Consider the following 23,242-nt stretch of genomic DNA (forward strand, 5'->3'; position numbering starts at 1 on the left):
AAGGGAAATGTTTATACAGAAGAAGAAAACATAAAATTCTGGTAAAGAAAAGAAAAAGGAAGAGAGGGTACAATAAAGCGATTTTAGGCGGAGCCAGGTGGCCAACAACATGGAAACATTGAAAGGAGAGGCCCAAGATCTTTCCCGTGATATTTATCTTTCATTCTCAACTCATCACCACGCATTATCATTTCCAATGCCCTAACCACTTCAACCGAATTCTATTATTTCATAGTGTTTCAATTTAAAATAATTTTCATTATATATTTAATAAAATAAATTTCATTATTTATTTAAATTTTATAATAAATGAGTTTTATTCCATTAATTTGTAAAATATAAAATCTAAATTTCAATCGCAATAAAGAAATTAATAACAACATAATTTCTTAACTTCAGTTTAGAATATAAGCCAAGGTGGAGCAAGGCTTACAGGAAAGGGTTTTTTTCTTATAAAAAATAATAACAATAAATATATTAAATGGCTCTTAACTATTTTTTTAAAATAAATATAACATTTTAGTATTTTTGACATTTACATAAATTATTAAAATTCTTAGTTTTAGTGATTAATTTTATTAATTTATCTCTATTTTTTTTTAATTTTTAAATAATAATTTATCAAATTTAATATTTAAAATTAATTCTACCATAAAATATGAAAATATATTAAAAATTAGAGTAAAAAAATAATTTTTTATATTCTACAGGATCTTCAATCCAATAAACCATCAGTTCACCCTGATCGGCCCACTAAAGATAAAGCGCTCTTAACAAATATTTTATCAATCAACAAGAAAAAAACTAATCTTTTGTAGTGTAAAAATATATCTTTATTTTGTTATTCTTATATAGTTAAAAAAATTTTGTTTACTATTTATTTTAATAATTACAAATTATTATTTTAAATCTTAATTAATTTAAAATTATATCTACACACTTAAACTCTTAAAACTTTAAGTGTAGTTTCTCTATAACATTTTTAACTCTTTCACTTTTATATTCAAAATTAAATTTATTATAAATTTACTTATAAATTATTTTTGTAAATTAAAGTATTGACGCACTTTTTGTTAATATAATAATAATAATAATAATAATAATAATAATAAATTATTAAAATATTTTATATCATATTATCTTATGCTGAAAATTAGTTAAAATTTGGTATATTAATTTTGGATTGTAAATTCTATACTTCGGATTTGATCTCTTCCATTTTCCCCTCTTGAATAAAAGCAATATCCCAATATTAATTTAGTATATATTAAAACTTATGTTTTTAAGTTTTTTCTCGTTAATGAGTAATTAAACTACTTTTTTCTCATTATAATTGTTTATTCCATGTAATTCAAAATCTGTAACATAGAATTTCTTTTCTTTTTTTTTATGAGTAGAGAATAATGACTAAAAGAATAAGGAAGCCATAAAAAAATTAAAGATGACACCGGATCAAGTATTTATAGCTACTGGATTAAATTCTAACAAGATGAATTTTAGTGATATAAAATTGAATTTATAAAAAAATTTAATGAATAATATTTGTGATTGATTTGAATTTTTGTTATTAAACTTTATTTATATAAATATTTAATTAAATATAAAATATATATTTTTATTATAATATTTAAAATTTTATACATTATATTTTAAATAAATAAAATTTAAATATTTTATAAAATTATTAATTTTTTAAAATATAAAAAATATTAATAAAATTTTTATATAAATTATTAATTAAAATATAGAAAATTAAGTAAATTTTAATATTTTTAAATAATAATGGAATTTATAATAAATTTATATATTAAAAAATACTAATTAAATTGTATTTGAGTACTTGATTTTGATGGGTGTCCCATGTGCTGCCATCACTGCTCACCAAGGAAAAAGGGCCTGAAAGATGGAAAAGCAAAGAGGAAAGAAAGACGGAAAGGACATTAATCAACATATGATAAGTCAGGAAAATAATCAAAAGATTAAGGTTTTCCTGATATTTAAATTAAAATCAACAATTTTTTATACGAATTAAAATTTTTGAATCGTACCGTTACTATGTTATAATATTTTAAATTAAAAAAAATGAAATTTAACATAAATAATGAGATTTAATTTTGAAATTTTATTATATTTTAATTATTACTGTGCGAGAATCAAATTGACTTTAAAAAAAAAAATTTAAAAAGTGTTAAAATTATGGTTTTTGCCAGCTTAGCACAGTAGCTAGATAGATCTGTCTAGGTTAGTGTATTTGTAAGTTTGGCGATTGGGTATTGGGTGGGTGGCATAGAGGTGGGTCCTTCTCTGTCCGTGCTAATGATGTGATTTACGTATCGTCAATCCTCTTGAATTTGTGGCTCTCATTCCTTATTTTTTGTTGTGATTGCCATTATTTCTATTATGATTTTGACTTTTTTTTTTCATTATTATTTTTTTATTTTTAGTTGAGCTACGTGTTCCATCTTGAGATTATTATATCGTCAGCAATGACCACTTGCTTTTCTTTCGATTCATTAGCTATTTTTTTTTTTTTTTAATAACAACTGTCTTCAATTAACTCTAGTACTACTATAGTGTAGAATCAATCGATTCCATATTAAATTTAACTAAATTAATCAAAATATAAAATTATAAAAATTAAATTGAATAAAAAAAATTTGAGTTGAAAGTAGTTGATTTGGTTCCCTCTTATCAATTTTAGAAGTTACAGTAACAATGCAAAAACTCAGATATCATAATTAGACAAACACAATTACACTTAAATTTTCAGCTGGGCAATGACATAATATATATATATATATATATATATATATATGTAGCCGTTGAGATTGTAATTTTTTTTTTTAATTTTTATTGGTAAAGAGGTGAGCTGAAAGGTAGGCGAGACATCAAATAAGGCAAGAAAAACAACGAAAAATATTTGATGAGATGCATAACGACAGAGAATCAACGAGATGAGTCAAAATAGAGCAGTGAGAAGGCACAAAAGCAATACGAGGGCACTTGGCTGTCAAGCAGAGACGAAAAGAGATGCGGGTGGAGTTGGGGTTGTGCTGTCAAGGAGATGCACAAAATTGAAGAGAGAGAGAGAGAGATTCTCCTTAAATAATAGGGTCTGTTTTTAAGTTCTTTAGGTTTAATTCTTATTACGGTGCAAGGAATAATGGGCTGGCTTGGAAATGCTGCATTGAGGTGAGCATTATTAGGTTTAAGCTAAATAAACTAACAAAATTAATTTCTGATAAAAAAAACTGACAAAATTAATTTAATTTAATAATTTAGGTTGGTTTTAGTTTTTATAATTTTAATTATTTTCGATTTGATTTGAGAAAAAAATATAGTAAAATTAAATCAATTTGAATTAGGTGAAAATTGGGTCTAAATTAATGGCAAAAAAATTATGAAATTGGGTGAAAAATTATATCCAAATTAAGGTAAAAATTATGTTCAAATAAAAAAGCTATTAAAAGTCTAAACTGATTAGTTTGATTTAGTTCGATTTTCTTATCATTACAATGAAATTTTGTTTATAATATTTGTAAATTTAATTTAGGGATGCAATTGATAGGGGTACTCACAATAATTATTTTATTCGAATATAATTAATATTTAAAAACTCGAACCTGTTTAAAATTTATTATTAACTACCCGTCCTAAATCTTATTATTATTATTATTACACAGAAAATATTAGAATCCATTTAAGTTTATATATTTTAATTAATAATTTATATAAAAATTATTTTTATTAATAATTTATATTTTAAAAATTTAATAATTTTATAAAATATTTCAATTTTACTTTACATAAACTAAATTATATAAAAAGTAATAAATATTATTATAAAAATGTATTTTATATTTAATTAAATATTTATATAAATATGTTTGAATAACGGATACCTAACATGTAAATTTTGAATCCATAATGAATATTAAATTTCAAAAATGAATTCTTTCCAAACCTGATTATATACTATCTAAACTTATTATATTAAAATTCAGTTAGATCGTGTACCTATAAAAATTTGACCCGTTGACATTTCTAATTCAATTTTGACAATTCGATTCGGTTTGAAATAAATGATCCGCTCTAATAGCATAGATGGCATGAGAGATATAAAAGAACAAAATTGTATGCATTTGATTCAGTTTTTAGTAAAAAAAATTGAATTGAATAAAAATTAAAATTTTCTAAAATTTTAATTACACTGATTATTGTAAAAAAAATCAAATAAAAAAAAATAAATCAGATCAATTTGGTTTTATTTTTTCATTAAAACTATTTAATGCACACTCCTTATAAATATCATTGGAGTGCTCATTGCTATTCATTTTACTGGCTCTCTCCTGTTCATAATTAAATATGAAAAATATTTGCCAACCTTGTACTAAAATAAAATAATATGCTGATCATTTATGTCGGATTTAAGTATTCATAGGAAAACATAACTTATCATTATATATATATATATATATATATATATATATATATATATATACGATCTAAAAATTAAATTCTATTGGGTCTGAAGGCGCAATGGATCGGTTTGGTTGTGTTATATTCCTTTAGAAATGGTTTTGTAATTTTGAGGCCCAATTCTTTGGACTTGTTCACAGTTAAGATGGGCCTCCTTCAATTCAAGGGGAAGGGGAGATCCTATTAAATACAATTCCAAAGCTTCTGGAATTAGAAAGATGCTGTCCGTGGCCTCTTTTCTTATAATTCTATTTTGGATATTTCAGAATTTCTTAAATGAAATAGACGGTATTTATTTATTTATTTTTCCTTAGCATTAGAGTATTTTCAAATGAACTTTTGGTTTTAGTATCCAAAATTTTCTTATCTAAATCAAAATTATCATTCACTTATTAAATATATATAAATTTAAATTTCTCATAAATTTAATTTAAATAAAATTTTTTTATAATATTTTCTTAACATCGATCAAATGCTAATTTTTATAATTTTATTTATATATATGTATTTTTTTTTTCTGTCATTGGAGAATTGGCATTATTCTATAAATTACATTTAGTGGGAGTAATAGATATATATAAAACAAAAATATCGCAAGGGAAGAAAATCTGAAACAAAGGCAAGAGGGTTTACATTTTTTCAGCGGACTGAGCTCAGCCTGAAAAAAAAGTGGGACGTGTCGCCCATTGCGTAAAAAGAGCGCCCCTCCCTCCTTTTCTTTTGCTTTCCATGGGCCAAGCGTTTACCTTCATGATAGTTCTTCTTACATATTCTCTTCCCTCGCTCCCTCACTCACGCATCCACAGTTCTTTATAAAATCCCATGATCCAATCCAATCCCTGACCACACCCTTTCCCTCTCGCAGCTCTTTAATCCCATTTCCCATCTCCGTTTTTTCGTCTCTTTCTTCCATCATTTACATCTTGTACTTCTAAACCAAGCATTATCTCTCTGCTTTTCCCGGGTAGACATATGCCATATCACCTCTATATGTATATTTTATCATATTTTTCTTTTATTTCCTTTCTATAGTAAACACTTACTCTTCCGCTTTCTTTCTATCTGTCTAGATCGGTGCTCTAGTCCAACTCATCAATGGCCGTTGCCACCGATAAGCTCACTCCCCTCAAGTCTGCTGTTGCTGGACTCAATCAAATCAGGTTTCCTATTCTTTATCTTTGCTTTGGTTTTGGTTGCGTTAATGTTGGATTTTATGTTGAAGCTTTAGGTCCTCGATCTAATTTTGATTTTGGTTTTTGTAGTGACAGTGAGAAAAATGGATTTATTAGCCTCGTTTCTCGATATCTCAGGTGATTCTAATTCATATATCTGGTTTCTTCTATCTAGTCTTTAGCTCTCTGTTGATCAATAACTTCAGTAAATGTATAAATGATGATATGAGATCTCAGATTCAACGTTTTAAGATGTGTAATGTTACTAATTATTCTTGTTTTGCTGTGATGTTGACTAAAAAGTGGGGAAGCGCAACAAGTGGAATGGAGCAAGATTCAAACACCTACTGATGAAGTAGTGGTTCCTTATGACAGCTTGGCGCCTATTCCTGATGGTAATGGTCTATAATTCTATGTCAAAACCAGTATGCATGCAATATCTTTCAATATTGTGGGTTTTGTTTTTCTTTTGTATTTCCTAAAGGATGATGAAGAGTCATCTGGGTTGTTGCAGATCCCGCTGAAACAAAGAAACTTTTGGACAAACTCGTTGTTTTAAAGCTTAATGGAGGATTGGGGACAACAATGGGCTGCACTGGACCTAAGTATTGCATCCTTGTTCACATTGTTTGATTTATTTTGTTTCTCATTCGTAATCATTGTTAATCTATGTAATTTTCTTTTCGGTTATGCAGGTCTGTCATTGAAGTTCGTAATGGATTGACTTTCCTTGACCTTATTGTCATCCAGATTGAGGTTTTTGTTTTTTAGTTTTTTTTTTCTTCAGCTTTGATTTTCTTTCTTTCTTTCTTTTATGGGGTTGTTTCATCCTTTCCTGCGACTGACTTTGGGGTTACTGTAGAATCTGAATTCCAAATATGGGTGCAACGTTCCCTTGCTTCTAATGAACTCCTTCAACACTCATGATGATACACAGAAGGTGCTTATTGTGATCTTTACATCAGTTCTCGTCATTTTTTTTTCCTGAGTAGACGAAATCTTAAACTAACTAAATCTTTTTCAACTTAGATTATAGAGAAGTACTCAAAATCAAACGTTGAGATTCATACTTTTAATCAGGTATTTAATGCTACTGCTTGATCATGTTACTGAAAACATAGAAAAGCATAGATTCATCACTTTCTCTCTTGGATGTATGCAGAGCCAGTATCCTCGTCTGGTTGTTGAGGATTTTACTCCATTGCCAAGCAAAGGGCAGACTGGCAAGGATGGATGGTATATTCTATATGTTTACCGTTCAGACTATAAAATTTATAATCAATGACTTCACAGTATTTGATTTTGCTGTTTTGTGAACATATAGTAGTTGTTTATTCTATCTATCAATCAGATCCTTTATGAGGCAAATTTTTTGAAATTCTTTTTTGATGAATGAAGTGTATATCTGTGTGGTGTTGTGTATAACTTTTTGTACAACATAAAGTCATAAACTAGCTAATTATCTGTTTAACATAAAGTCATAAACTAGCTAATTATCTGTTTTTTATTCCATTTCCTATAGAACTCAAAAGAATCCATTTTGACCTAAATTTATGTTAACAAAGATGAGAGGCCTGCTTCTACAAAATGGAATGAAAAGCTCTTCTATTAACTTGTGATTTAGAGTCCTTGAACCTCCATATCCTATTTCATTCTCACTACTAAAGTTTCATTTAAGGGGGCCGTTAAAGCTTTGAACAAGTTAATTTAGCATTACTATGAACTCGGGGTTTTCTAAACATTTACCTAATAATTTTCACTTTGATTAATATATATTCCTCAAATTCACTTTCTGTGGAGTAATGGAAGGTTAATTGGATGCTAAGTTACTTTATATATATATATATATATATTTATATATATATATATATATTTGTTGGTGACATGCCTACCATACTAGCTACTTGAGAAGCTTTGCGATAATTGTAGCATAGCTTAATTTGTGGATCTTGTGGAGCACTACCAACTGAAAAATTTATTGAACCTTGCAAATCATGTGTAAAATCTTACTTCTGACTCATCTGTATTTTAGTTGTTAGCTATTCTGCATAAAGGTTTTTGCGGTAGATGGCATCTAATCTTCTTATGTTCTAGATTATTGTTCTGAAAAGTTATTTTTTTTAGTGGAATTCTTTTAGTGCTCAAGATGATTGCATGCATGTGAAGGTATCCTCCTGGACATGGTGATGTGTTCCCATCCTTGAAGAACAGTGGCAAGCTTGATTCTTTCTTATTACAGGTTGGTCCTTTGATGCAGCTCTTTATTTACCCTTTGATGTTATGAAGTAATTTTTCCTCAAGCATGCCTATACCTTTTACTTATTTGTTTACTTCCCTTTACAGGGCAAGGAGTATGTATTTGTTGCCAACTCAGATAACCTTGGTGCTATTGTTGATTTGAGTATCCTGCTTTTAGATCTCAAATTTCCTTCAGTTCTGGCCTTAAGTTATCCATTTACTGGTCTTAATGATGAAATGTTTGAATTGAAGTATTTTAAGCAATTGTTCTTGACTTAGTGCTACAGAAATCCTAAATCATCTGATCAGAAACAAGAATGAGTACTGCATGGAGGTACAGAAATATGAATTTAGCCAATCGATTCCATTTATGTCTTCAAATATGTTCTCTTACATTTTCATTCTTTTGTAGGTAACACCCAAAACCCTGGCTGATGTAAAGGGTGGTACTCTCATCTCTTATGAAGGGAAGGTTCAGGTATATATGCTGCAACATGTTTTTCTTTTGACAGCAATGAGCATAAATTCACCAAAAATCATATTATGGTACACTAAGCATTGTTAATCAAATGCTGGTGTCAGAAGTACTGCTTTACCATGCAAAGTTCTTGATGTTTCAATTGCATACTCTTGATTTGATGTGTCCTAGAAATTCTTTTTACTTCTTGCTCTTCACTTCTTACTTATCCCTGCTCCTTCTTCCCCCCTGCCTCTGCCACCACGCGCCCCCACCCCTGGGCTCTCTCTGCACCACCTCTGAATAAAATAACCTTTGCATTGACTAATTTTGTTACCTTGGTTATGTGATGCAGCTATTAGAGATTGCACAAGTCCCTGATGAGCATGTAAGTCATGATACTGTCCTTATATATATATATATATATATATATATATATATATAGATGTTGTTCCTTTTCAAGTTTTCTTATCTATCTTTATAATGGAGATCTAGTAGTGCCTTAAGTAGTTTGATTATCCACTATAGCCTGTGGATAAAAGCAAATGGCGATAATTTAGAAGAGGGAGTTCCTTGACCTCACTAAGGATTATCCCACCTTCATAGGTGTTTTTGTAGGGTATTATTTCCAAGTTCATGGATTGAAATTTTTTTTGAAACAGGTCAGTGAATTCAAGTCAATAGAGAAGTTCAAAATTTTCAATACAAACAATTTGTAAGCGAACTTTGCCATCAATTTTGTAATGAAACCGTAATGGTTGATGGGCTACTAAAACTATATATTATAACAGGTGGGTGAGCTTGTCAGCAATCAAAAGGCTTGTAGAAGCTGATGCTCTAAAGATGGAGATAATTCCTAACCCAAAGGTATCTTTATCTATGTCTCCATGCCCTTTTTTTTGGTCTGCTTTAGTTCAATTTTTTAGGTAGCCAAATTTTTGATCAAATGGATTTTTCAGGAAGTAGATGGAGTCAAAGTTCTTCAGCTGGAAACTGCGGCCGGTGCAGCTATTAGGGTATTCATATTTCACAAAATTTTTTAACAGAATTTTATACTTGGAAGCTTTTTTCCCCCTTTTCATTTTTTTATGTGGTTGTTTCTATCTCCTGTTGACCAGTTCTTTGACCGTGCAATTGGTATAAATGTTCCTCGATCTCGATTCCTTCCAGTGAAGGCAACTTCAGATTTGCTTCTTGTCCAGGTTGTCTTATTCTCTGTGGTTGTATTGAAGTCTTAGCCAGGATTGAGACATGTCAAACTCATCTTGTTGCCTATTTTGGCAGTCTGATCTTTACACCTTGGACGATGGCTATGTTGTCCGAAATAAAGCTAGACAAAATCCTGCAAATCCTGCTATTGAACTGGGTCCAGAATTTAAGAAGGTGATGTTTTTGTTTTTGAGGTTGGGTGCTCTCTTACAAGTATGATTCTTTTGTATTGATTGGTTTCTTTGGTTCTTGACAGGTTGCCAACTTCTTGAGTCGATTTAAGTCAATCCCTAGTGTCATTGAGCTTGACAGCCTTAAGGTGACTGGTGATGTATGGTTTGGTGCTGGTGTCATTCTCAAGGTATAACTTGCATCTCTATTGCTCATAATGTTTCAGTACTTTAGCTTCTGAATCTCTCAAGATATATAAATAAATTAGTTGTTTCGTGCATTGAAAACTACATAAAGGAATGGGAATGAATTGATTGTTGGGCTATCTGGAATGGAGGAATGGGAATGAGAAATCAGAATAGGAAGGCATTGTTTAGTTGTGGAAAACATTTTCTGTTTTCATTTTCCAATTTTCTTTACTCCTTCCAAATTTGCCCTTTCTCTGTTTTCCAATGGAAAATTAGAAAACTAAAAAACACGTTCATTTTTCCAATTTTCCATTTCTAATTTTTCATTTCTAAGATATTTTATCACTTTTTTGAAAATCGAATTTATTAAATTCTCAATCATAGAGCATTGAAAATAAATGATGCTTATTTGAATACCATATCATCCAAACAATAATGTTTATTTAAATATGATTACATAATAAAAAGGTCAAAAAGTATTAAGCATTCATTATGTCATACTACCACAGAATAAAAGCATCCACAAAAGAATGTTTATTTGAATGAACATTAAAAAAAATTAATATAAAAATGACTAGTGCTATTATATGTTATTATATTGTTGTTATTTAAAATAATAAAATTATTATAAAACCATTTAGCCTAACATTTCAAAAATTTCATTATATATATATATATATATATATATATATATAATAATTTCAAGAAAATGAGAAAAAAAGTGGTGGAGTACAAATCCAACACATGCAAAGTGTGTAAAGTTGGTAAATGGCCAACCTTTTAAAGCCAAAAAAAAGTGATGACGCTGGGTTTTGAAGCTAAACACAATGATGCCAAAGTGGAAACTACTCCATGTTTTCCTCTTGCACTACTTAGGGAGTGTTTGGTACAAGGTTAACAAGCGGTAATTATTATCCATGTAACTTTTAATCCTTTGTTATTTTTGTTTGTATATTTAAAGAGATTATGTTAATTTTTCATCTTATTAATATTTATACTTTTTTGAAGTGTTAAATGTTAACCTTGAGGGACTAGGTTAATAATTACCATCTTTAAAAGTTAAACTTATAAGGGTAATATTTAACCCTTGATTTTTTAACCTTCTACCAAAAAAATCCCTAGAGAAACACTGAAGTAGTTTTCCAAAACTTAGTTTTTAAATTGGAGAATATGGAAAATTCATTTCCAGTTTTCTGTTAGAAAATTATTGCTGCTAAACATGAAATTCCAGTTTGCAATTTTCTTATAAAATAGGTATTGTTTTCCACAACTAAACAGGCCCGAAAATTTTTCTGTAAAACTTTCATTTCCAATTTCTACAACTGAACATGCCTGAAAATTTTCATTAGCACATGATATGAGGCCAGGTATTAGAAACTAGGAAACCTGCATTCTTCCTACTCTTACTGTTTCAATCCTACCACTCTTCATTTATTCATTTGTTTATATGCATATGCTTGATTTAATATGTTTGCTGTGCTGATGTTATGTACCATATCTGGATCTGCTAACCTTGTCTCACATAGATTTTCGGCCACATCTTATTAGATGTAACCATTTATGGTATTCAGTGTTCCCTTAGTTGGGTTTATATATATATATATATATATATATATATATATATACAGTTGGGTTTAGATGAACATTTCCAAACAATTGTGGGTACAGATGACTGCTATGTACCATATCTGGGTGTCCTAGCAACAGCAACATTAGGAGCTATGTCTAGTCTCACATTGGTTTTCCACACTTCTTATTAGGTGTACCAATCTATACTATCGAGTTACTCCTCTTTATATAGAAGTTTGTAACTGATTGTTTCCAACCTTTGCAGGGGAAAATCAACATTGCTGCGAAAGCTGGTGTGAAATTGGAAATACCTGATGGAGCCATAATTGAGAACAAGGTATAGTATACATATAGAAAATAACGACTGGTTTGCAATAACACCCCCTCTCCCTCTTAAAAATTTCTGATGTACCATAAAGGGGAAAAAAAAAAGGTTTCTTCATCCATTTTTTGTTTATGTCCAGGATATTAATGGTCCTGAAGACCTCTAAGAAAGTCGCTTGGCTAAAAATGTGCTGGAGACATGGAGGCTCTTTAAGGATTCCTTCTCCATCTTAGAATGCCCATGTATCTTGATAGGAGAATAAGAGAGATGCATTTGTTTGCTGTGTCTGAATTCGGAATGTCTATATACTGTGGACCTGTTTTTGTTCATACAAACTACCTTGACAAGAGGGTGTAAAACTAGGTTGGAGTGCGATTGTTTCTACAGACTAGTATAATTTGGATATTTGAACCCCAATTTCTGGCGAGATTGGCGAGAATGGTGATGATATTTGAATTTCTGGCTAAAATTCTTGATGAAAAATTACAACTGAAGTCTGTACTGTACTTTTGTCGAAGTCAATTCCAGCTTAAGAATTTCTTTGGTTAACTGGACTCTGTTCTGTACTCAAATTAATTCCATTTTAATTTTATGTTCAATGTGACATTGTTGCCCTCGCAAACCGCCTTTTCTATGCACATATCTAAAACCGAAAAGTTACAACGTAATTTAGCTAATGCTGGACGTTAAAAAGGAGGGCTTGGTTTGTGCATCTTCATTGTCTGCGAGCCAAGAATCCGTTGATCCCAATTATTATGAACCTTCCATGAGCCTATAGAGGGGAAGTGACCAAAATTTTATGCAGGATTGGTTTGGATGATCGTTGCTGATGTTGTTATCGTCCTTTAAGAAGGCAATAGCAGAATAGATGCTTTGCCATAACTACCACAGATGAGATCTCTGTAGAGCCGATGAGTTTGAGTTTGGTCATCTGCTTCCATATGTTCTACTTCTACCCATGTTACCTGTCACAAAAGTTCACTTGTCATAAATGAAAAAAAAAAAAAATCTACAAAAATGGAGATAAATGAAAAAAATTGAGTTTAATATTTTAATTTATTAAAAAAAAGAGAGTTTATTACTTGTGAAAGTAATTGGCGACAACTTAAAAATATTTTTTCGAGAAAAAAAGAAAAAAGAAAAAAAGAGTTTCATTCAGTTTTTCACCTTTTTTAATCAAATTTTAATGACTTTGTTCTCCTTTTATCATTATTATTATTCACCCCAATTCATGACAATAAAACTTTTTCCATATTTATATTAATGGCCATGGAATTTGTAATCAATTTAATGTGATGAAATATTTCAATTTATCTAGTAATGTAACCACTAAGCTATAATTAATTTTATTTTGTCTAGAAAATCTAAATAATCTCACAAAATATAATCACGATCTTAATTTATTTTATGAAAAATAATTTATAAAAATATTTTGAAGAAATCATAAAAAAAATCTAATTGTTGGCATTTTTTACAATTTTACTCTTTTTTTTTTTAATAATTTTACTTTAACCTTTAGCACCTGACTTAATTCTATTCTATTATTAAAATTAATTATTAAATTTAATAATAATATCATGTCATTATATCTAATAAGTATTATAATATTTGATTAACTGTTAGTTTTATCTCTAAATTATTTTAATAATCTCTAAATTAAAAAAAAAACTCAGAATTTTTAACTTAAAATTGATTGCTTCACTGATTCATTCTCCTTTTAATTGTTCTTGCTCATGAAAGAACGAGACAATATCAACAAATAAAAAAAAAAACATAAAGACGAGGTGTCCCAAGTCACTTTTCCTCTAAAATTGTGGATGAAATGAAATAATCAAAAGGAAATAAGAAAATGACAATAATGAGATATTTGTATTCCTAGAACCCTATTTGATTGGGAAAATTTTATTTTTCCTTTTTTTTTTTTTTTTTGTAATTAGGTCGTTGGGGTTAGGCGAAACTTGGAAGAAATGATCATCATTTGACAAAAACAAACAAAGGAGGAAAAAGATATATGGCCCCCCAAAATTATTGCCCATCAATTTAGACTATATATTGTTACGTTGACAAGTTTAGTTTTTAATGGATATTATTTGTGAATTATTAGTTTTAATAATTTAATTATGATGAAATTAGAGTTAAACTCTATGAATTAATAGAGTTGCAGTTATTTTAATTAATTTTAAAATTATTAATTAAATTAAAAATTATCTTATTTTATTTAATTATAATTAAATAATATTTATTTCAATCACTAATTTAATAGTTTAAATATTATTTTTTAAAAGATAAAAAAGTAATTAGCAAGAAGGGAAAGAAATTAGTTGGCCAATGGCTGTGATTGATAATTAAATTAAAATATTAGATAACCTTAAGGAGGATAGTGACTAAAAGGCTAAGCAGCTCCAATTTTAATGTAATGCGTGTAAATAAATATATAAAAGGCCGTCTGCAACTCTCTCTGCTCATTCTTTCAGCAAACTTGCCACTCAGTCACACACCGCTCTCTTTCTGTGCTTCTAAACCCTCACAGAGAAGCAGAAGCTCTTTCTTCTCCTATCCTACCATCTCCTTCCTCGTCCCTTTTCATCTTTAAACTCAAAATCCATTTTATTGGACATAGAAAACAAGAAAAAAAAAAAAGGAAAATCGATTATGGCTCATGGGAAGATCAAGGTCGTCAACCCCATCGTTGAGATGGATGGTGAGATTTCTCTCTATTCATTGTTTTTGGCTTTGATCTTTCATCATTTGCTGCTGTTTTCTTCTTCTTGTTGTTATTGTTCTAATTTGAATCAAGTCTGCTGTAGTTAGTTCCAATGACCGCCTCTTTGTATTCTTGATTGGTTTTTTTAGATCAAATGGATTCCTAAAGTTTGATCTCTAATATCAGTTAGATTTAGATATTCTTGGATCATTCTTTCTTCCAAAAAATTTGGTGGGTTCTCTCTGCTTTAGGATCTACTCTGCACATAGATATTTTCTTCGGTAAAAACATATGAACTCTAAGCAGAAATATCTGAGATCTGGTTCTGAAGTGAAAATTACATTTTAGACGCTCAAGATGATGATCTATGACTGCACATATAGTGGTCAAGGATTGGTTTATCCTATTAGTTCCAGGATGTGGTTACAAGCCAGGATTGATGCTTGAGTATTATAGTTTTTATTTTAATTTAACAGACTGCAGCATTTGTACGATATGCATTTTCTGTTACCATATCAGTATATGCAACTTTTTTTTTTTTTGGCTTGAGGAGATGACCCAAGAAAGATCTATGTCATGGATTCACATTTTTTTTTTAATCTTTTCATAAAATAAAATATATCACTAGCGATGAAGAGAAGTTGACAATTTCTTTCATTGGTATTTTAGTTCTCATTGCAAGAATCACATCATTTTGAATGCTGTTTGTGTTCTAATTCATTTTTGGCTTTTTAATTTGTGGACATGAATTTGGATTTAGGAGCATTAATCCAACTTTAGCTCTGAGCTTTTTAGGTACTTGAATCTAAATGCAATAATAGGTTTTCAACCGTGCCAAATTAATTTTGATCATAAGCATTGGAATAAACTGGATTTGGCAGATGGATTCTACGACATTGTCTTTTTTTGCATTCCCTGGGAGACACTTGGTTTAACTATCTTGTAACCACGAAGCCTTGGCACTGTAGAAAGATAATTGCAATGTTCTTTGAATTAGAAGTTGTTTGCTCAACATCTTAGTTCCTTTTTTTTTTCCCCTAATTTATCTTTTGCTACTGTAATACAGGAGATGAAATGACTCGGGTTTTCTGGAAATCAATCAAGGATAAGGTAAATTAGTATTACTATTACATTTCTCACTTCTAGACCTAGCTTTCTGGTCTAAGTTTTTTCAAATTGCTTGCCTGTTTCATATATTTTGAACATATATGCAGCTTATTTTCCCCTTTGTGGAGTTGGATATAAAATACTTTGACCTTGGCCTTCCTCATCGTGATGCCACTGATGATAAAGTTACAGTTGAAAGTGCAGAGGCTACCCTTAAGTAAGGGTTTCTACAAAGCAATATAAATTCCTTCCTAATGAAAATTATTTCTCAAGACTGAAATTTGTTTTACTAAAAATATAAAATTTTGAAGCCATTGCTGTTGTTTCTTCCACGTTTGTTTTCAATAAACCAATTTTCCTACTGTCGCGGATTTTGGAAGTTCTAGTATTTGGCTTGGTACCTTTGCTAAATGAATAATACATATTTGTTGTTCATTCTGTAGTGATTTTCATTCTGCTTGAGCATTTTTATGCCGATAAACTCTGATATTTTGGTTTTAATTTTAGGTACAATGTAGCAATCAAGTGTGCAACAATAACTCCAGGTATGCATTAATTTGATCTACTTGCCTGAATCATTGGATTTTGTATGCATGGTGTTGGTAATATTCTTTTCAAAAGCATATGAAAAAAAATATTACAATCTGATTTGTTATGATAGATGAAGCTCGTGTGAAGGAGTTTAACTTGAAGCAGATGTGGAAGAGTCCAAATGGGACAATTAGGAATATTTTAAATGGTCAGTGAACTTGCAGTTATGATTTTCAGGAATTGGAACTATTCCGATTGTTTCTTGACTGGTTAATGTGGTTTTTTTTTTCTACAGGCACTGTTTTCAGAGAACCAATTATTTGCAAGAATGTCCCTCGGCTTGTCCCAGGTTTATTTCTAGTTTTGCTAACATTGCAGTCTGTACCTTCAATCGTGGACTAGTGGACTATCTCTGACGGGTTGTTTCTGTTTTCAGGTTGGTCAAAGCCAATATGCATTGGAAGGCATGCTTTTGGTGATCAATATCGAGCAACTGATACAGTTATTAAAGGAGCTGGCAAACTCAAATTGGTTTTCGGTAACCTTTTTTTATTGCTTCTTGGCTTTAATTAAAAATATGTAGATATTTCTCTGGTTCTGTTTAACATGCTTTTCTTATTGTTTCTTATAAAGGATTGGTTATAAAAAGTCTGTAACATCCTGCAGTACCTGAAGGACAGGAAGAGAAGACTGAGTTAGAGGTTTTCAACTTTAAAGGTGAAGGGGGGGTGGCATTGTCCATGTATAACACTGATGAGGTATGATTCTGCAAATTTCTCGAGGATTTTGAATAGCCAAATTGCAGTTCAATGATTTTTACCTGTTATGTTTGTCTTGAGAATGCAGTCAATCAGGGCTTTTGCTGAGGCATCTATGAACACTGCTTACCAGAAAAAATGGCCACTTTATCTTAGCACAAAAAATACCATCCTTAAGAAGTATGATGGAAGGTATGACACTTCAATTCCTTACTTTTTACAACTTTACGCTTATTGTAATTTTCTTGGGCCTATGCTTTTTATCTTAACTAATATTTTCTAATTTGTTTATTCAATGAAGATTCAAGGACATTTTTCAGGAAGTCTATGAGGCCAACTGGAAGTCAAAGTTTGAGGCTGCTGGAATATGGTGAGTGATCCAGGATGTCTGATTTAAGATGATGGAATATGTTGGTTTAATTTGTGTTTATAATTGATTTTTATTATAACTGGAAGGTATGAACATCGGCTCATTGATGATATGGTGGCTTATGCTCTCAAGAGTGAAGGTGGTTATGTATGGGCATGCAAGAACTATGATGGAGATGTGCAGAGTGATTTCTTAGCCCAAGGTATGTGTAATAAACTGTTAAACGACCTGGCATATGAAACTTCTGTAGCTTTTGTATTTAGCTTATTGGAAAGCTGAATCGTATATGGATGCTGCATTTGTGTTACTGCTTTATTAGCTTTCTCTTTACAAGCGAAATCTGCATTACTATTAATTTCTGGTTGTATGTTAACAATTCTTAGAAGTGGAAATTGTGAACTAATTTCTGGTTGCAATTTTACAGGTTTCGGATCGCTTGGATTGATGACATCTGTACTGGTAATTTTAGATCTACAGGCTCACTCTCTCTCTTTTACTTGTGTATCCCTATGTTGGCATTTGCAGTTGGCCTAGGTTTTAAAATTGATAGCTGTTTTACAGCCACATTTCAATGATATGGCTTTTCATTTTGTCGGAGATGTATAACCAATAAATATTAGTTTTATCACTGAATCACCGCATCTTAGTAAATTACAGTTAATAGAACATTAAAATGTATGTTTAAACTATTTTTTATGGAAAGGTGGTAAAGGACTTTTAATGTTTTAGTATATGAGGGCGTGAAGGGAGACTTAGGATAGCGCATGGGAAGTGAGATGCCTGGGTCAAGGATGGGTGTTTGTAAAATTTAGGGTGCAGAAGCACAATAGCAAGGGATTTCTGTAGAAGCAAAGAGTTAAACTAGCTTCAGGCCGTGCGAGACTGTATATCTGTGTGTATTTTCATACTTAAATTGCCAAGTGTTGTATGGATCCAGGTGTGTCCCGATGGAAAGACTATTGAAGCAGAGGCAGCCCATGGTACTGTTACTCGACATTACAGGGTTCATCAGAAAGGTGGTGAAACCAGCACAAACAGTATAGCTTCTATCTTTGCATGGTCACGAGGTCTTACACACAGGTATATTGTTGCATTTTTTGTGATCCCTGTCAGGTCCTTTAAATTTGTGTATACATATGCATGTAAAGCTTTGCCTTTAGTAGTGAATAAGAACTTAAGCATGTCCTTGTTGGCAGGGCTAAGTTGGATGACAATGCTAGACTCTTGGATTTCACCCAGAAGCTTGAAGCAGCATGTATTGAAACAGTGGAGTCTGGCAAGATGACCAAGGATCTTGCATTGATTATTCATGGACCCAAGTATGTGCAAGTTAGAATGCTATAAAATGTATTTTAAATTTAGATTTGTATTTTTTATGCTCTGCTTCATATCCTTCCCAATTTCACGTTCGACTCCATATGAGTGTAACATGCTTCTTAAATGTGGTGTAGGGTTACTCGGGACCAGTATCTCAATACTGAAGAATTCATTGATGCTGTGGCAGCAGGGCTGAAAGCAAAACTTGGCATCGAAGCGTAATTGTATGTGGATACTCACTAGCTTCTCTTAGCAGTGGAATGATATTAATGCTGCAATTTCTGCATTGTCGTAGAGGTGGCCACTAATAGCTTCTCTTTGCCTGCAAAATAATTTTAGCTACGAAGCTTTCTTGGATAATTTATTTTGACATTATCCTTTCCAAATTGCTAGCCACTATAGAATATTCTGGATGGATGCCTAGCTCATTAAGGCAGTTTTAAATATGAGGAAACCCATGAATGAAGAACTTTGGCTGGTATGTGGCTATTAATATGTTGCTTGATAAATAATATGTTAAAACATATATTTTGCTGGAAGATGTGTTCTAGGACTGTAGCTTTTCATGTTTATGTTGGCTTGTCTACATTCTTAGATGGGTCTTTGTTTTTTGTTATGATGGTTTAGTTATTCACATGTTATGACTGTTTAGTTATTCAAAAAAAAAAAAAAAAAGTGATGTGAAACCCAGTTCTTAGGTACTCGAAATTGATCAAATGCTGATTAAGTCGAAGCTTATTTTGGTTGCAGGCCTTGGTAGGCAACCTTAAGAAGGAAGAAACCTTTTGTCATTGGGAAGAGATGAAGGAGGGTTTCAAGGGAAAGGGGTTAGGGCTCAGTTTTGGTTGCAATTGCAGAGACCTCCCCTTAGGGCCGTTGTATTCGCTTCAATATTATTTTCAATGAAATTTTTAGTTGTGCACGCTATTTACTTCTATGTTCTTGATTCCTAAATTTAATGTAACGACCATCCACAAGAACTATGATCTTTCAAGAAAATTGAGCTTATTTTCAAAGGAATTTCGAGTACATTAGATTACTTGAAATGCCATGGGCCCACGGAGAACGAAGCGACAAACCTCAAACAGTTTGCCATACTCCTCGGAGTCCACCAGCAGCATCCGCATGGAATCGTTGTAATCTGCAACGATGAAAGCAATCTGCGACAGGAAGAAACCAACCGAAAAACAAAAAAATTAGAGATAAACTAATCAGTAAGTTGAAGAGATAAATCGAACTGTGGAGATTGCGCAACAGGAGCTAAAAGCGGCGTGGATTGCAACCCTAAATTTGTTGGGAAAGTGAAGGAAGGAAGAAAGGGAAAATAATCGAGAGATGAAAATGGTAGGAAATTGAGGTAGTCGACGGCATGGAGGGTGAGGCCGGTGGCCGTTAGTGGGAAAAGAGTGGTTCTCATCTTAGCGGGAAACTTGAAATTTGTTGGTCGCTGTTGCCACACCTTACGGCGGTGACGAGACGGGAAAAGTTCAAAATCGGTACGGGTCAAAAAAATTTTTTATTATTTATATAATTTTTTCTGAGAATAATTATTTATATAATTTAAAGAATCATTAGAAAAGGAATTATTCCTTGATCGTTGATCCCCCAAAAAAAACTAAAGAATCGGTTTTAAATTATTTTTATGTTTAAAATATATTAAATTTTAATATTTAAAATGAAATTTAATTTAGTAAATTTTCTTGAATTATTAATGTAATAATTGAATATTTTGTTTGGAGTTCATAAGTTTAAATCACAGGTCTTTTAAACAATTTTAATACAAAAAAAAATATAAAATCCAATATTTTTATATTTAAAATTTTATTTTAAAAGACATAATAAAAAGAATTTGACATATATATATATATATATATATATATATATATATATATTGTTGAATGTGCAATTTGTTTATATATTTTTTTTCATAGTACATAGGAAAGTATATATTTTGCTATTATGGAAACTACCAAGTTTATCATCTCCCTCTAAAATTATATTATATAATCCGCTATAAAACGGAATCAAATGGTTAAATAGCTCAGTCAAATAGATAAATAGTTAAACATTTTATATAATTCCTTAAAACAATTGGAAGGTTCAGTAAGAAGGCTAAGAGATTTGACGAGGGTTTAGAAATTGTCAAGTGGCTTCGTCAAAGGGTTAACGCGTCCATCCCAGCATTAATAAATGACCAGAAAACTGTTTAGCAAGAGCCATGCACCAAATGCTAAATATATATACATATATATATATCAAGAATCTCGAGATCGTAATCGAATAATCCTAACATCTTCACAAGCAACTACAATGGTCACTAAGATATCAGTCTATAGATATGATATTATCAGGACAAGTCAGGTACGCTTATTCTGCTCAACTAATTACAACCTTCTATTCTCATTTTACTCATTCTCTAAACACACTACTAACTTGAGCATTGGAGGGCTGGCCGCCGTCCTCATCCATTGTGTGCGTTACAGGCTTACATTATCCCCGAGTTGATCAAAGAAGTTCACAGCAGCATCACTATTCAAACCAAATTATAGTCCAGATGCAATGTGTACTTATGGTGGTGTCTGTGTTGTATTTGTGAGGGAAAGATGCTCTCCAAGCCTCCATCTCCATGGAGAGAGGTGAGGGCTTTCGATATAGATATAAGAGGATTATGTTCTTGTCTGGTTAGACTAGATGATAAACCCAAAAAAAAAAAAAAAAAAAAAAATCGAAACCATGTTTTATAGATTTTCATTTGTTTGTTTTAGTTTTCAAAATGATTCTTATAAAAGTGTAAACAAACGAAAACACATTTAACTTAGCTGAACATGTTTCCTGTTTTTTAATGAAAAATAAACGGAAAATAAAAAATTAAAACACTCACGAACGTACCCTTAGTTTTGTGGTTTGCTTTTCTAGTCTTCAAATTTAGAGTTTCAGTATCCCTCGTTAGATAGGGTTTTGATGAGTCTCTTTGTGGATACTCTAATCCCTCTTGGAATTGATTTCATTTGCAGATCCTGAACGGAATGGTGGAAGATATGCTTGCAGTTGGTAATGTGGTTGTGGTTTCAAGGGATATCGCTGTTGGCTGGTAATTGAAGGACCTTTTGGTTACCAATTAAGTTAAGTCATTGGCTCCTGGGCTAGTTGAGACTGAGACGTCGAGCTCTACTATGCCTCTCCTGGTTCTGGCCGCACTATGGTTTAAATCTCATCTTTTTGACCCTAGTTGGCAGCCCAGATTGCGTGTGATCCTGGGGTTGCTGAGTTTGTATGGAAAGCGCTTTTTGGGTTCAGATGGTTGCTTAGTCTTGCATGTCCTTGTTTCTCCTTTTTGTGTAGCTGATTGAACTCTCTGATAGTAGCGAGGGCGAAGTTTGTGAACTGGTGTGCGGGTCTTCTTTTCGGGTCTCAAACCTATTTATTAGCTGCTAGGGCTGCCGGTAGTGGGCTTCGGCTTTATTTTGGTTTAAATTCAATGATATGCTTATTTCCGGGAAAAAGTCTCAAAACCATGTTTGTCCTATCTGCCAAGTGCCTAGCATGTGAAGTTCCAATTATGACCTATAAAGTATTCAATATATCATTGCGTGCAGTTGTATAGACAAAAAAAATTCAAATCCTTGATTCAGAAAAAATGAGATCCCTTCTGATAGAATTTTTTTTGGTAAACAATCGGGTGATAATAATTTTTTTAGTAAATCACATATATCTTATAATTTATTTGATTAAATCTAAATCTGTTTGCATTGAGTAGGTTTATTATATAGTAAAATACTTTAAATAAAAGTTTTTTTTATTTACAAAAATTAAGTACTTATATTATTTTAGTGTTACAAATTTTTTTATAACTCATATCAATCCCGTTAATTTTAAATAACTATTATATAAATACAAAATATATATATATGTATATATATATTTTAAATATGTTGAATAATTAAAATAAAATATTATATAATATTTCAAAATCTCAGATTTAAATATTAAAATATAAACAAAGTTTAAAAATATATTATAATATAAATTCTAACAATTAATTTCTCTTATATTTTCAACGTTCTAGATAAACAATGGAAATGTTATAAATAGCCCTAGAGCTCTCTCTCTCTCTCTCTCTCTCTCTCTCACTCTCGTTAAATAAAGATGAATTGATAGGAGGGTCACTCACCCAAACTTAAAATGAAAAACTTTGGTAGCTTGCAAAAGAGAAATCCCTGAAAAACAGACAAATGGGAATTCGAAGAAGAAATATGTTGGATAATTAATTACGATTTAACAAAAAAAAAGGTTTTTTTTATTATAATAAAGAAAAAAAAAGGTGAATTTGTAGGTATGCAGACTACAAAAACAGCAACTAGCATCTTCAAAATAAAATCTAAATTATATATCATTCAATTAATAGTTTAATAATTATATAACTATCTTGTAATATAAAATTAAAATTTTAATTTTGTTAAATAGATAAAATGTCAATTTACCTTCTAATTTTGATAATAAAATTTAATTAAACAAAATGTAATTAAATATTATTCACAGGTTTTTGTTAATCTTATCTCTAATATGTACCCTAGTTTTAGAGACAAAGAAACAAGCAGGGTTCCTTTCTCGAGTCTTTATCTTGGGAAAAAATTCAAAGAAAACTTA

General features: G+C 30.8%; 2 protein-coding genes across 9 annotated transcripts; both read left to right on the plus strand.

Moving 5' to 3' along the window:
- Positions 1-5,181: 5,181 nt before the first annotated feature.
- LOC110637178 (UTP--glucose-1-phosphate uridylyltransferase) lies at positions 5,182-12,357 on the plus strand. The gene is made up of 22 exons (XM_021787156.2): positions 5,182-5,443; positions 5,550-5,639; positions 5,742-5,789; positions 5,955-6,046; positions 6,166-6,256; positions 6,347-6,407; positions 6,514-6,591; positions 6,681-6,731; positions 6,814-6,887; positions 7,818-7,890; positions 7,995-8,052; positions 8,177-8,223; positions 8,302-8,367; positions 8,702-8,734; positions 9,009-9,061; positions 9,138-9,213; positions 9,306-9,362; positions 9,465-9,548; positions 9,631-9,729; positions 9,812-9,916; positions 11,749-11,820; positions 11,948-12,357. Exons 2-22 carry the CDS (start codon positions 5,575-5,577, stop codon positions 11,972-11,974), a joined length of 1,410 nt encoding a protein of 469 aa, XP_021642848.2. The 5' UTR covers positions 5,182-5,443; positions 5,550-5,574; the 3' UTR covers positions 11,975-12,357.
- A 1,900-nt stretch (positions 12,358-14,257) lies between these two features.
- Positions 14,258-19,522, plus strand: LOC110637170 (isocitrate dehydrogenase [NADP]). 8 transcript variants are annotated; one of them, XR_009144737.1, is made up of 17 exons: positions 14,258-14,509; positions 15,579-15,622; positions 15,727-15,836; positions 16,127-16,164; positions 16,281-16,358; positions 16,446-16,499; positions 16,587-16,688; positions 16,817-16,908; positions 16,997-17,100; positions 17,210-17,278; positions 17,365-17,480; positions 17,703-17,737; positions 18,216-18,358; positions 18,475-18,597; positions 18,730-18,892; positions 18,989-19,073; positions 19,346-19,522. XR_009144737.1 is itself a non-coding variant. In XM_021787146.2 (16 exons), the coding sequence occupies exons 1-15, from the start codon at positions 14,461-14,463 to the stop codon at positions 18,815-18,817; spliced, it is 1,245 nt and encodes a 414-aa protein (XP_021642838.2). In that variant the 5' UTR covers positions 14,258-14,460; the 3' UTR covers positions 18,818-18,819; positions 19,346-19,522. The 8 variants fall into 8 exon arrangements, 3 of the variants coding, with proteins under 3 accessions (XP_021642838.2, XP_057993709.1, XP_021642837.2); XR_009144738.1 differs by having other exon boundaries at positions 18,730-18,819; XR_009144736.1 differs by having other exon boundaries at positions 18,730-19,073.
- The last annotated feature ends 3,720 nt before the right edge of the window (positions 19,523-23,242 follow it).

This window comes from Hevea brasiliensis, chromosome 16 (genome assembly GCF_030052815.1).
Source record: "Hevea brasiliensis isolate MT/VB/25A 57/8 chromosome 16, ASM3005281v1, whole genome shotgun sequence".
Classification (NCBI taxonomy): domain Eukaryota; kingdom Viridiplantae; phylum Streptophyta; class Magnoliopsida; order Malpighiales; family Euphorbiaceae; genus Hevea; species Hevea brasiliensis.

Coding starts and splice junctions, on each gene's coding strand:
- LOC110637178 (XM_021787156.2), top strand. CDS start 5,575: ATGGCCGTTGCCACCGATAAGCTCACTCCCCTCAAGTCTGCTGTTGCT. Junction 8,053..8,176: donor TGGTGCTATTGTTGATTTGA/GTATCCTGCTTT, acceptor TTAGTGCTACAG/AAATCCTAAATCATCTGATC. Junction 9,363..9,464: donor CGGCCGGTGCAGCTATTAGG/GTATTCATATTT, acceptor CCTGTTGACCAG/TTCTTTGACCGTGCAATTGG.
- LOC110637170 (XM_021787146.2), top strand. CDS start 14,461: ATGGCTCATGGGAAGATCAAGGTCGTCAACCCCATCGTTGAGATGGAT. Junction 15,623..15,726: donor GGAAATCAATCAAGGATAAG/GTAAATTAGTAT, acceptor ACATATATGCAG/CTTATTTTCCCCTTTGTGGA. Junction 17,279..17,364: donor TTTGAGGCTGCTGGAATATG/GTGAGTGATCCA, acceptor TATAACTGGAAG/GTATGAACATCGGCTCATTG.